We start from the raw sequence: 13,399 nt of genomic DNA, 5'->3' as shown, positions 1-13,399 counted from the left end.
TAGCATCAGCATGTTGGATATGTTCTAACTGCTTAGCAAGCAGTAAAAATGAAGAAACCGGAGAAGGAAGGGAGGTGATATTTTATTGCCAGAAAAATTGTTTTCTGAAACATGAGTCTTGTATTGTAGACTTTCTACAGAGCACAAGACTTTACTTAAGCAGCCCTTTTAATAGCTTGAATATGTCTTTATTTTGAAAATTGAAACTGAGATGCCAAAGCAGTATCTTTTTCTTATTAATGATCCAAACATGTATTTTCCTTTTGTTGTTTGTTGAAATATTCCTGCTAAGTTAGATAGATGAAAAACTATATATAGAACGGCATTCTCATTTGATAGTCTCAAGCATTTACTGAATAAATGAAATGCTTTCTGAAATCATTTTAAAGGGCCCACAGAATCTTTTCAGTAACAATGAATTAAGTTAAAACCCAGATCTTTATGTAAGCAGATTCTATTAGCAGTAAACCAGCATTTTGTGTTCTTGATACTGCCTTGCAGTGGATATAAAACCTTGATTTGATTTTCTATGGTGCTAAAAGGTGCTAGCACAGCAAAACTGAAGTAGCGCTCACATGACTAAGCCCCTGTAAAATCCTTGATTATCTTTTAACTCCCCAGTCTCCCTAATTGAGCTGTTTGTGAATTTACAAACTGTAAAATGTTAATTTGTCTACCTAGAAAGCATTGTTAAAAGTAGGATAACAACACTAGCACAATTAATCTGTCTGAATGTTTTGATCTTATACTGAAATACTTCAGTATTGTGCATCCCAGTTGGGTAATTTGTTTCCAGATTGAGATTTTAGCATCTGTTTTGCCTGTCTACAGCTGTGACATGGTGTCTATAAAATGCCGTCACTTGTTTACTTACAAATGACACCTCTGAAAGTGATGCTCAATTTTAAAATCTAATAATTGTTAAAACTTGGATTTTGAGATCACACTACATCTTCTATGTTTTAAAGTGCGTCTCTTGAAATCTGCTGCTTAAAATCATCCTGCTGACTTTTCAGAAACAACACTAAATTGAGAGAATCTCTTCCCATGGCTGTTCTATTGCATTGAAAGATAAAAGAGGTTCTGTATCTGACAAGAGAACTTCTTGTGCCTATCTCTGTGCCCCCTCTGCAAGTTCTGCAATCGTACAGCAGCAACAATCTAGTTTTGTCAGAATTCTGTCACAACTGCAGAGAGAAAGATTGGAACAAGACTATACGGTTTAGGATCTCTACTACAAAAAGTAGTGAATTAAGATTAGTTCTAGGTGAGTGAGCTGGGCTGCTGCAGCTATACATGGAGGAATATGTATCTGGCCTTCACCGTTCCCTGTGGCAGCTATTTCTACCTGAGCTACGCTGGGAATCTTACTTATTTGCAGTGTGTGCACATTATCTTAGGTAGCTCTCCTACCTTACTCGACTGGCTCTATAGACTTTGCAGCAGCCTAATTCAGAGTTTGTCTTGGGGTGTTGAAACGTGCCAATACTCAGAGCATGAAAGGTAAAGGTAGAACCCCAACATAGTTTCAAAGAGGGTGAAGAGTGATGCAACAGTAGGGAGCTGACAGAGATATGCCTAATTTATAAAAGTAGGCAGCCAATGGAAGAAGGATGTCACGTATCAGATGGATAGTACCAAAAGGCAGTGATTACAGCTCCATAAGGAATCTGTTCATTGGATTTCATTGTGTTGGGGATTCAGTAAGAAGTAGCCAAATAGGAAGGTGGCAACCTGCGTACAGCTGCAGGTGCTTATAGTTTAAGAAGATGAATGGGAGGATTAAGGATAAACTATTGAGTTTAAGGGAAATGCCCATGATCCCACCACAGATGATTTCTATCTTTCATTTTTCTTTTTCAGTAGATGGTATAGGGAAACTACTTTTGAGCCAACTCTTCCAGAGTAACGCTTTTGAGACTTGGGATTTTTTTCAGTTGCATGCTGGACCTCAGTGTTGCATAAAGTTAGGGGGTCCAGTTAGTCTAAACTAGAGTGGAAAAATAGATAGTGTTTAAATTGTCAGCCTCAAATGAGGACAACCTTATTGTAAAGAGCGGTGTCAGAGCTTACTGATGTGTAACTGAAGGCATGTAAGACTATCACAATACATTCTGAGGGATCTGTAAAGGTATTTCTTACCAGTAGTTCAGAAGTTAAGGTGTCTTTAGCCCCAAATCCACTGCAGTTTTCTGGCAGGTCCCTTGGGAATAATTCCAGTTAGATCTTTTATAAGGTTCTTAAATTTCAGCAGGGTTCAGAATAAAGAAAGCTTTGAGTACTATGTTATTACTTGTCTCAGCTTCATAAAGCTCTTCCACAGGAAAAGAAGGAAACCTTGAAAGACCTTGAATGCTGGCCTCCATTAGCTCTTTCAGTCCTTTTCATAATCAAAGAGGGAGGAAAGGCAGGGTAGTTCTTCACATTTCAAGTTTGTTGCCATGGGTCATTTTGAGCTTTAAGTAGACATTGTGGATATGTGTGCAAGGAGACTTCATGAAATCTTTGGGTTTGGTCAAATCCTTCCAGATGAATCAAGTTATAGACTGAAAAAGTATGCTTAGTTTGGCCTAAACAGCATCGTAGTGATAGGGGTCTTGCAGTGAGAGGTGTCTTAGCTCACAGACTGCAGGCTTGCCCTGCGTATTGCGCAAACATCAGTGAAAGGTGCAGTTGCTTACAGTTTTACTGATGGTAAAGGAACCAAAATAAACTATATTGTCCAGAGCAGTTGTATAGGGTGTACTGTAGAGCATGTCATCAGCCATGCAGTATTTGCAGTGGGTCAGTACAGACACAGAGATGCATTTTTTCCTGTGCTAGAAAGCTTGAGCAACACTTCTGCTGAACCCTTTTGTCTTTTTCTGGGGACAAATTTCAGGTCTCCCCAAGGGATAATCAAAATGCAGGAAGGGGATTGTAATTGATTCAGTTTTGTCCTAATCAGACTGCAGTGGCAATGTGTGGTTTACTTGCATTCAACTGAGCGTGATAAGAGCAAGGTGATGCAGCTGAGTCCCAGCGCCAGCTTCCTCCAGGCAGCTCACAGGACAGCAGTGGTGAAAAAACATCAGTCATTTTCTGTCTAAGCGACATTGATTAATTGTTCTGAGCTGCCTTTCTGTGTCTTGGTTGCACTGCTGTTGTTTGCTTCAGCCCTCAGAAAAGGTGGTTTAGAAAGGCAGAGTTAATGTGGTTCCAGGAAAAAAAAAAGAGAAAAAATGGAATGCTTTGTTGCATTCGCGGCCGTTGCAAACAGGATCTGAGGGTTCTGTTCTATAAAGTCAACTATAATTTCTGCAATTAGACTTTTACTTCATTTATTGTTAATGTTTTAAATGCTACGATTGAAGTATGGATTAATTTAAATAATGGAATTTTAGTTCTCAGAAGCTCTTTAGTCTTACTGAACTAACATTTAAAAAAAATAAACATTTAGAAATTATTATCATAGGATGCTAAAATAGGTCAAATAGTACTTTTTGTAACAGTTCTGAAAATCTGTATGTTCAAACTAGGTTAAACTTCCCAGCTACACAGAAGCTATAATGCCCTTTTTTCCATACCTTGTCCTTCTATCTGTCAAATCTCTGTTTAAATAATCTGTGAAACCATTTTTGCAATGCTTTGCAAATTGCATTCTTATGCCATCTATTGTGTCCAAATAATCAAGCTGTACAGGAATTGAAGCGGATCTCCAGCTAATGGTTAAATTATGAGGAAAAAAAATTATCAAAGAAAATGTATTTTTTTTCTTTTATACAGTATTCTTACCAGCTATTTTTGTTGAAAAGTTTTCTTTGATGTTTATACTTCAGCCTATGACATAAAGTCCTGCATTTGTTATTTATAATCTGTCAGTTTACTGTTTGTGGGTGCAACTGAGAGTTGTGGTAGATTGAGAATTCTAAAATTCGTAGAGAATTTGAAACCAGCAAGTTTACAAATTGCTGTTTGCTTTCATTTTTGCAATAAGGATATTGAAAAAGTTTCAGCTTTTCAACAGAACATAACAGTGGTTTTTAAAATCATGGTAAGTAATGAACAGCTTGGAAATACTTTGGATCCAGTGAGCTAGAAAAGTAGTAACAGTGGATGTGGCTGGTGTAAAGGACAGAGATGACTGAGGCAAGGGAGGCGTAAGGGAAGAGTAGCAGAGAACTTAGAACTATAGATGGAGATCATGTCCTTCTATAATGTGTTTAGTAAAATCATCTGTTGAAATGTAATTCTTGTGGGTTTAAAAAGATGGTATGAAAAGTCTCAGCAGTGGGCTTCCTACATATTTACAAATATAACTTAATGTGCAGGTTCTTATTAAGGACTGAAAATAAATTGAGATTATTTTTCTCTAGTAACTACAAGCAGCAATCTTCACAAAAGCATTGTGAAAATAAGAGATACCACTTGGTAAGCTCATTAAAAACAAGACTGAAAAGCCTTTATAGGTAATATTTCCTTGCAATATGAGGCAACATCTGTATTTATGGGTTTTTTTCCTTCAGATATTAGATTATTTCCAGAGTGTGTTGTTTCCTAAAGATTGAAAGAATGCTATGTGCATGCTGATCATCACACCAGAGCCAGGCTATAGGAACCAAATTTGTTATTCCAGAGTTTTTGCAATGACATGGAAGTTGCGTAAAAATTTGAGCTGTAAGTGACCTGAGTATCTGACTAAAGGCCATTGAAGAAATTATCCCATTTCTTGTAGTCCTCCAATGTGTTACAGAAGGTGAAAGTCCTTCAACTTCAGAGTTAGTCTCTTGCTGGGGCACATCGTTTCAGATACTTGAAAATCTTGATGCTGTTGGTTGTATCCCCTGAAGCCATCTCTGATGCGCAATGTACTGTATTTAGGTAGTTCAAAACCCATGCAAATCTAGTCATTTCTACTTTAAAGGGGTGTTGATAGCTTCTCTTTCAAGCTTTTAGTCTAGATTCTAAAATCAGGAAGCCATTCTTGACACGTGTGTACTTGAAATTGCCATGTATATAAATGTTTAAAAAATAATCTTTTCACGCATACATGATATTAATACATTGTCGTGTATGTCTGTATCAAAGAAATTTGCATATAAGTCTGCAGTTTGCTTCTATTTCTTTACCTTTTTGATTGTTTTTCCGTGAAACCAGAGACTTGAAGCTGAAATCTTCAGGTGCTAGATTTATATTCACACGTTTTTGAAATATATTAACCTTTCTCCAGTATTTAGTGAGGAAGATGTAGCCCAAATGTCAGTTGTAGATGGTTTAGGAAATTTACGAAATTCGAACCCAGTGGGAAAAGGGGGTTGGGGGAAGCAGATGAAAGCTGAAAATAACCCCTAAATTCTCTTTAATGTCCTCCTGTTCTGTCTTCTCAGTAAACTTGTGCTTAATATGCAAAAATATGAATATTGTTAATTCAGGTAGCTCCTTCAGTATCTGGAAATCAAGAACCTTGTTGAAAACTTGGTCTCTCAGAACTGCTTTTAAGATCAGGTTTTCAAATAGGCAAATAGTAAACCCTATGACTAGTTGGAATTGATAATGGATTTCAGTTTGTGTCACTTTTATATGACAGATGCAAACTTGCAAGTTTGCCTTAAATTTATATAGCATGAATCAGTTCCTGGAGCTCCTAATATCTGTAAATCTAGTTTTCTGCTATCTTCTTCTTATAAGGATTTTTAGATGCAGGGGGAGAGAGAAGTTAGTAACTGCTGTGCCTGTGGAGAAATAGGTTATTTACCCCTTTGTTTAGTCCTGTATAAAGTTGCAGAAGGTTGCATAGCTATAAAGGCTTTTCACATCTTCTCCATTGAATATTTTTGTATGACAATAAAAATATACTGCTAGTTCAGGAAATTGGACTTAGAGATCCACAAATAAGTCTCCTGTCTTCTGTGTGAAAAGTAAAACATTTCTTAGGGATTATACTCAAGTTCTCTTAAGCCAACATGGCAGGTTTGATTTTTCTCCTCATGTATTTTGGACCTTTGAATTATGTAAAGGATAAATGTAGGAGAATTTGATGAGCTGTGGAACTGTAGCTGCGTTAGGGATGGAACCCTAGCAATGTGTATACTTGAAATGCTCTGAAGATTTGTGTTAATGTTTCCTGCCAAATAAAAAAATCACCTAATTAGAACTCAAAAAGCAGTGCAAATATAAACCACATGCCATTTGCAATAGGAAGTGGAATAGGCTTTTGTGGTTACTTAGTTTTACTCAGTAGTAGTGATCCCTTTAAATTAGGGAGCTCAGCAAAGGAGTAGTGCAGTATTAAGTATCACGGAGTAGCAATTTCTCCTTTTTTTTTTTTTTTTACTGTTTTATTATTGCTAATTTGCTTATTTCATGGGTGGAAATCTAATTTGAACAACTTAAAGATATGTGTCATTTCATGAGAAAATTAGTTGATATTTGAAGCTTAGAGGGTGGAGGGAAATAGTACAACAGCCTTTAGTACCTGTCCAGCTGAGTGTGTGTGCCCAGACATGGTGCGTAGTGATGTGCAGATCCAGCACAACCAGATTCGAAGAGAGGTTAATGTACCCAAGGAATACAGAGGTTTTCCCCAGTCACAAATAAAGTAACTGGTGTATCAGTTCTTTGGGTGTGTCATCTGAGAAGTAAAGCATGGGATGTAACTCAGCACCTCACCAGATTTAACTGCAGTTAGTTAGACTTATGTTTGCTGTCAGGACCATTGCTTAGAGCTTAGAAAACATCAAGGAAACCTTTACAGACTAGTTTAATTCTAATTAATTGGGAACAGTGTCTCATGCAACATAAGGGAATGTAATGCATCTTTACTGTTGCTGTGCATGGTTCAGTAATGTAAGCATAGCCTAAATATTTCCTTTTCACTTCTGCAGGAGAAGCCCTGAGAGGAAAAATAACAGTCCGCAAGAACAGAAAGGATCCACGGTCCCTCTTTATAACCCTCTCCATGAAGGACACACAGCAGACCTACAGCCTTCAGTGAAAATTATGTTCATATCAATGTTAAATTTAAATGTTAGAGTTACTTGTTGATAACTGTTTCTAAATATCCCATAATTACAAACTCTAGGGTTTGCGTATGTATACACACACACAAGAATACGCAAAGCTTATCTAGAATGGAGGGAGAAATGTCTGGATGCTTTTGCATCCAATGTGGATGTGGAGACTGACTACAGAATCAGATTCTGCTGTGTTTCACATGATGTGGGGAAGGCAAGAAAGATGATTTTGGTTACGTGAGTCTACTAGGTGAGAAAAATCGGATTAAAGTCTTGCTGTGAGGAATAAGAAATACAATCTCTCAGTATTCGTTTCTCTCCAGCTGGCAAATTCCTTTTGTGATTTATTTTTCAGAAGAACCTAAGTTGAGGTGCCAGTGCACCTCAACAGTAGCCAGAAGGTCCCAGTGAGAATAAGTGTGGAATTCCAACTGCAGGATTGCAGCAACAGAGACTTTATTTTTATTAGACTTCTATAATTAAAAAGTTGTATCACTGTTCAGTTACATTTATCTAAATAAATGAACCGAGTATGTTGTATAATGCAGTTGCCAGTTTCCTTGTTTTCTTTGTAATTGGAAATTCTCTCTCTCCACTAATGGCTCATTTATTTGTGGCTACAGTTTTTTATGTACTAGCCTACCAGAGCATGAAAATGTGTATTTTAGCAGCTTTAGGATAAGTAGTATGAAGGAGTTGCTGAAATGGTGGATTTTGTTTAGCTGCTTACAGAAAACAGTCTAAGAACAACCAAGGATTGATGCATGTGTTGTGATGTTTCCACATTTGAAACTGCAGAAGAGTTGGAAATAAGTGTAACACTGTGCAGTTTTATGTGCTTGTATTGTATATTTGTGTGAAAAGTGGTTTCAAAAGTCATTTCAAGAAGCAGAAATGACAGCATTTCACTAGTGATCTCTGAACTGCTGTTAAAATTATGTTAGGGCCTTTTTTGAAGGGTGAAGTTGAGAAGGAAATCTGCTCAACAAAGGTCAGCTAATTGTATATTGTATAATGAGGTGGAATACTTTTTTGCCTAGCTAAAGAGGAGTGTTAGCCATAGTAATGCCAATTTGACAGAAAAGTGGAACCTTGTATTCTGAAAGCTGAAATTCTTCTGCAAAGCACTTAATTTCATACAGTGAAGTGAAAATTGAACAGGAAGTGACAATTGCTACAGTGCTACTGTCTTTTTACCTGAAAAGAGTTGTGGATTTGTATTTCATCTTACACTGCTTTTATCCTCCCTTGTATAAACATGTGGCTTCCTCATTTGCATCCAAATAATTTCCTTGCTCTGGGAGGTGAGGTGGAGATTCTTTCCTGAGTGAAAACTGTTGAATTACCTATAGATGCTTAAATGTCCTGGTTAACACCTAGATACTCAAGAGCTCAACTCCCATATGTAGCTTATAGGAACACAGTGATAGAGATGATGTGTTTAAGGCTCGGTGGTCTGCTAACATTTTTCTCTCTCAGTGACATCTATTCCTTTTGAAGATACATTGAGCATCTTCAGTTGTTAAAATGCTTGAGTGTGGTTATCTTGAAACTCAGACTGTTCAACTCTATAAAAATTGACCTTGCAGATGAAGTGGCAGCAGTTACCATTGGGCTGATAAATGGAGTTTGTGATGGAGTTATCATTATTGGACAGTAAATATGCAGGCTAGGGGATGGACTGATAATTTTGTCTTTGCCTGTGGAATCGCAGCATATTGACAAAATGAAGTTCTCTTATGGTGTTCTCAGTACTATAACAGCCAAAAGCTGGAAGAATCTGCATCTGATTTTGATCATCTGATGTGTAGTTGACTGCGGGAGCTTCATGTATGTTTAGTGTCACTAATGCTCTGACTTACTGGTCTTGGGCTAGATGGTCTTGTCGAGGTCCTTTCTAACTTCAGTTTTTCAGTGGTTCTACAGATTTTTGTATAGCCTTCAGTAAGAGGGCAGAAAATGGAAAAAAGGTTGAAAATGTGTAAAAGAAAATGGTAAATGCTAGCTTTTATTTTGTAAAAAAAATAAAATTAAGCCCCCCCCCCCCCCACCCCCAACTGCATCGGAAGAGAGGATTTGGTATCAGTTAATCAAAAGACAATGTCCTGAAAAGACCTCAAGTGGTGTAAAGCCTGAGGAGAGCCTTTTGATAAAGGCATTGTAGTTTCAAAGAACTTAAAATACATGAGTGGGAATTGATCTAATAGGCAGCATCACGCAGCAGCCTGTGGACATAGCCCATGAATTCTAAGTGGCTTTTCTCACCCTAGCAGTTGAATAATATGCGGTTCATCTGACACCACAATCAGTTATTTATGATTCCTAATGGTAATTCTGAGAATTAAATGTTGTAGGAAATGTGATCAATCAATACTCTTTTAAAGGGACTCTAATACTGAATCAGAGGCAGAAAAGTGGAAAGTAAATGCTTTGAATAGAAATGCTTTGACTAGAAATACCCCTAAATATCTCCTGTGAGAGAGAGTAGTACTTCATGCAAAATGTGATTCTTTATTCTAAAGCATGTGGACAAAGGTGCAAATAACCTGAAACCGAAGTAAAAAAAAAAAGGACAAAAATAACCAAAACCAACCAACCAAACAAACAAAAAAAAAAAAAAACAAAAAAACAAAAAAAATCTTAATAGTGTGGCAATAGCAGTAAATACAGTTGTGCATTCTGCATAGTTCATATAATCCTAGACTGGTTTGCATTGAAAGGGACCTTAAAGCCCATCCAGTTCCAACCCCTTGCCATGGGCAGGATCACCTTCCACTAGACCAGGTTGCTCCAAGCCCTGTCCAACCTGGCCTTGAACACTGCCAGGGATGGGGCAGCCACAGCTTCTCTGGGCACCCTGTGCCAGCGCCTTACCACCCTCACAGGGAAAAGCTGCCTAAGATCACATCTCAGTCTCCCCTCTGTCAGGTTAGAGCCATTCCCCCTTGTCCTGTCTCTACAGGTCCTTGTCAAAAGCCCCTCTCCACATTTCTTGTCATCCCTTTCAGGCATTAGAAGCTGCTCTTAGGTCCCCTCCAGAGCCTTCTCTTCTCCAGGCTGAACAAGCCCAGCTCTCTCAGCCTGTCTCCATCACAGCTGCTCCAGCCCTTGGATCACCTTTATGGCCTCCCCTGGGTTGGCTCCAACAGGTGATGTTCAGGAGGGCATTTCTTTCTCCAGGTAGCGGTGATAAATTCTCTTTCAGCTACCTCTGCTGCATGTGGACTCCAGGAGTTGTCGTCAAGTACTTGTGCAGATACTTGATGTCTGACCTGTTTCATGAAACAGCTACAACTCATTGCTATGGAAAGGCGAACACTGCCATCCTTGGGTGTTTTCCTCCTAGGGAGGGTGAGGAGAATCATGCAGATTTATCTGTGCTGGGTGTTCTATTCCTTCTGCTAATCTGTCTTCAACTTACTTATCCTCTTACCCACAGTTACAATACCCTAACCCACTTCTGTACCCTCAAGGACATTTGCTCTGTACACGTTCTCCAGATTCTCTTTAAATTCCTTTTATTATTTGATGATACAGCCCAGTTGTAGAAACACAGCTGTTTGTCAGTTATTTGTTATCAGGTTTTTAATAGTTTTTAACAACTGGGATAGTCATCGTTTCAGACCCAGATTTATTACTTTAGTCTATTGTCCTGGTTTAGGCTGGGATAGAGTTAATTTTCTTCCTAGTAGCTGGTAGATGCTGTTTTGGCTTTAGTCTGATGGGGAAGAGGAGGGTGAGTGAGTGGCTGCACGGCAATTAGTGTCTGCTTCTGTGTTCATAACAGAAAGAAGTAAATTGTAGAGAGCCTGATTTTCACTTGTCATCTGGCCACATGTGTCTGCTACACCAGCTGATATAAATTGAGCTGATCTACCTTACAGCATTTATCTCAGTAGCAGCTCTTTTATGTGACAAAATCTGGCAGTTTTTTCCCCTAAGAAATACCAAATTGGTATATCCTATGCATTAGATTTTTCACTAGCTTTGAAATTAAAATTTGGCATTTATTTCCTCCCTCTCTCTCCTTGAGGTCTTTTTTCTCCTGACTCTTTTTCCTCTCTGTACTGGTATGTGCAGATAGAGTTTTCCATGCAGGTGCCATCCCCTACGGCTGGTGGTTGGCTGCTGTTTTCTTACATGACTCATTCTTCCCCTTGTATTTCTTGTCTGACATGATATGCAGAGCTGGTTGCTGTTGGCTGCATTTCAGAGCACATATCTCATGTCCCTGGCCTTGGGGTTTTGCCTCTTCTGGGTTTTTTGTTGGCTTTTATTTTATGTGAACTTTTCATGTGCCCTGACAGCCTTCCCTTATTTCTGGTGACCCTTATTCCTGTTACCTGAAGGCTCTCCCTCCCATGTTAGACTGCTCCTCTTCTTGCTGCTCCTTCTTCTATTCTAAATACTGACTGTGCAGGTTATTTTTGAGAGATGCAACAAACTGTGTACAAGTTAAAGCTTTGCTTCAGCAATCAGCTGTGCCCAGAGCGTGCTTGATTTGCAGGCATGGCAGAAACAGGAAGGCAGATGCAATAAGACAGATACATAAAAGGGTTGTTGCAAATGGAGAACTGCTAAAGCACACTGAAAAATCTGATCTGGTCTATGATGTGTTTCTAGGATGTGTCTATGATATGTTTCTTTGTATCAAGAAAATACAGTGATTATTGGTAATTTCACGTCTGTAGTCAGATGCATGAAGTAATATTAAAATACCTTGCTTAAGGTGTGTAATTTCATGTGCAGAAAGAAAATAGCCTTTTATTTAGGACCTTTAATTCACGTAATACATTAATTTTGTGAAACTTTTGCACCCAATAAAAGGCAAACGAATACATGGTGGTCGTAGCATGTCTGGTTTCCAAAAGGATAAAAATTTGCCTGCCCTAAATTGTAGGGGGCAACTATACATATAATGAGAAAGAGTCTTTATTTGCAAAACCAGGGAATGTACATGATAGATACTAGCAGTGTCGTGGAAGTGTGTATACATGTATGTCTTATATACCATATATGCTCATATACCCATACTGGGGGCAAACTGAAATTTTCCAGTTTGCACCCTGCATTTCCAAAATACTGTATACTAATGACAGTATTTATGAATGCACATTGTGTTTGATGAATGTTTTGTGGTTAAACTAGTTTTTTCTAGAAAAATACAAGTGTAGATTAATCACTGTGGTTGTGATCCTCTTGAATTATCTTTAATATCCTGTAATCATTTCTACCTTACTCTCTTGAATGAGAAATCCTTAAGAAAAACATGCTGGTTTGGCTATAAATGATTTTTTTGGCATGAAAATATGTTTTTGTCATGCTTAATAATGAAGTCCCAGAGTTCTGCAGAATGATGAATGTGCAGAAGTTTTTAATGTTTAATCCAATAGTTAACCTTCTTTGCAAGGAATATTCTGAACTATCAGTTATCAATCTTTATTCAGCTGAAGTAATTTACATTATACCTAGCCCGAGGTTGAAGGTGTTAAGATTGACCAGTGATTCGTAAAAGTTCTTTTAATATTCAGATAAAACTGAAGATTGACCCTGCCTTCTCCTGCTTGCAGATCTGTGCCTAATGTCTACTTGAAGATTATTACCCCCACCTGAAAAGAGCTGAGATGTTACAACTGCACCTATTTAGATGCCAAACTACAGGAGTTTTCCCCTTTCTGTGATCTGTTACTTATTTAATCTTCCTTGTCTTCAGAGCTTTTAAATGTTTAGCTAGTGAAGCTGTACAACTGTTTTCCTGGTTCTGCCCGTCAGAGAGCAGCTAAGCGAGGACAAACCTAGAAGCTCCTTGTCCTCCGTTACTGAATGTCTCTTTGCTGTGCATCATGATGGGGTCTCTTACAGGATTTTTCTATGTGCACCTTAGTTTGACCTTCTAAACTCTGTAAAATCTGACCTGTGGGGTGTGCTTTAATGAGATAGATCCAGCTTCTGTGATGCAGGTAAAAGCAAAATCTCAAATTCAAATAGATAAAGCTCTACAAAGGATTCGGAAGGCTGGTTGGGGAGATAGAGCTGCTAACTAGAAAAAGTAGGCTGCTAGTAAGTTTTTAAATCTTTTTATTATTTATTTTCAAGGATGTTTCTCTGCTATCTTTTTAGTAGCACCTGAAGTTCCCTGTGGTAATGACTCTTAACATTTTCTGTCCCCGATTTAAATTATTTGAAGAAAAAAAAAATGCAGAGATGTATATTTACCAAGGTCAGCAGAATGTCACAGCCTAGCTAGGACTGACTTCCTGAAAGAAGTACCCTTACTAGAAGGGGAGTTGGAAGCTAAAGAGTTGAAACCAAAGACTTGTGGAAGACTAAAATGGGGCTACAGAATTAATGGATAAGGGTAAAGCAGTTGATGTCATCTACCTGGACTTGTGCAAAGCGTTTGACAC

General features: G+C 38.2%; 1 protein-coding gene across 2 annotated transcripts in view; it reads left to right on the top strand.

Moving 5' to 3' along the window:
- PRMT3 (protein arginine methyltransferase 3) overlaps positions 1–7,539 on the top strand; it is a 67,636-nt gene extending 60,097 nt beyond the window's left edge. For both annotated transcript variants that reach the window (XM_065683419.1, XM_065683420.1), the window contains one exon: positions 6,864–7,539. In XM_065683419.1, coding sequence (XP_065539491.1) covers positions 6,864–6,973 — 110 coding nt within the window. In that variant the 3' untranslated portion in view covers positions 6,974–7,539. The remainder of the gene's footprint in view (positions 1–6,863) is intronic.
- Positions 7,540–13,399: the final 5,860 nt, after the last annotated feature.

The sequence above is a fragment of the Lathamus discolor genome, chromosome 6 (assembly GCF_037157495.1).
Source record: "Lathamus discolor isolate bLatDis1 chromosome 6, bLatDis1.hap1, whole genome shotgun sequence".
Lineage (NCBI taxonomy): Eukaryota > Metazoa > Chordata > Aves > Psittaciformes > Psittacidae > Lathamus > Lathamus discolor.
This window is presented reverse-complemented; position numbering and strand designations above follow the sequence as displayed.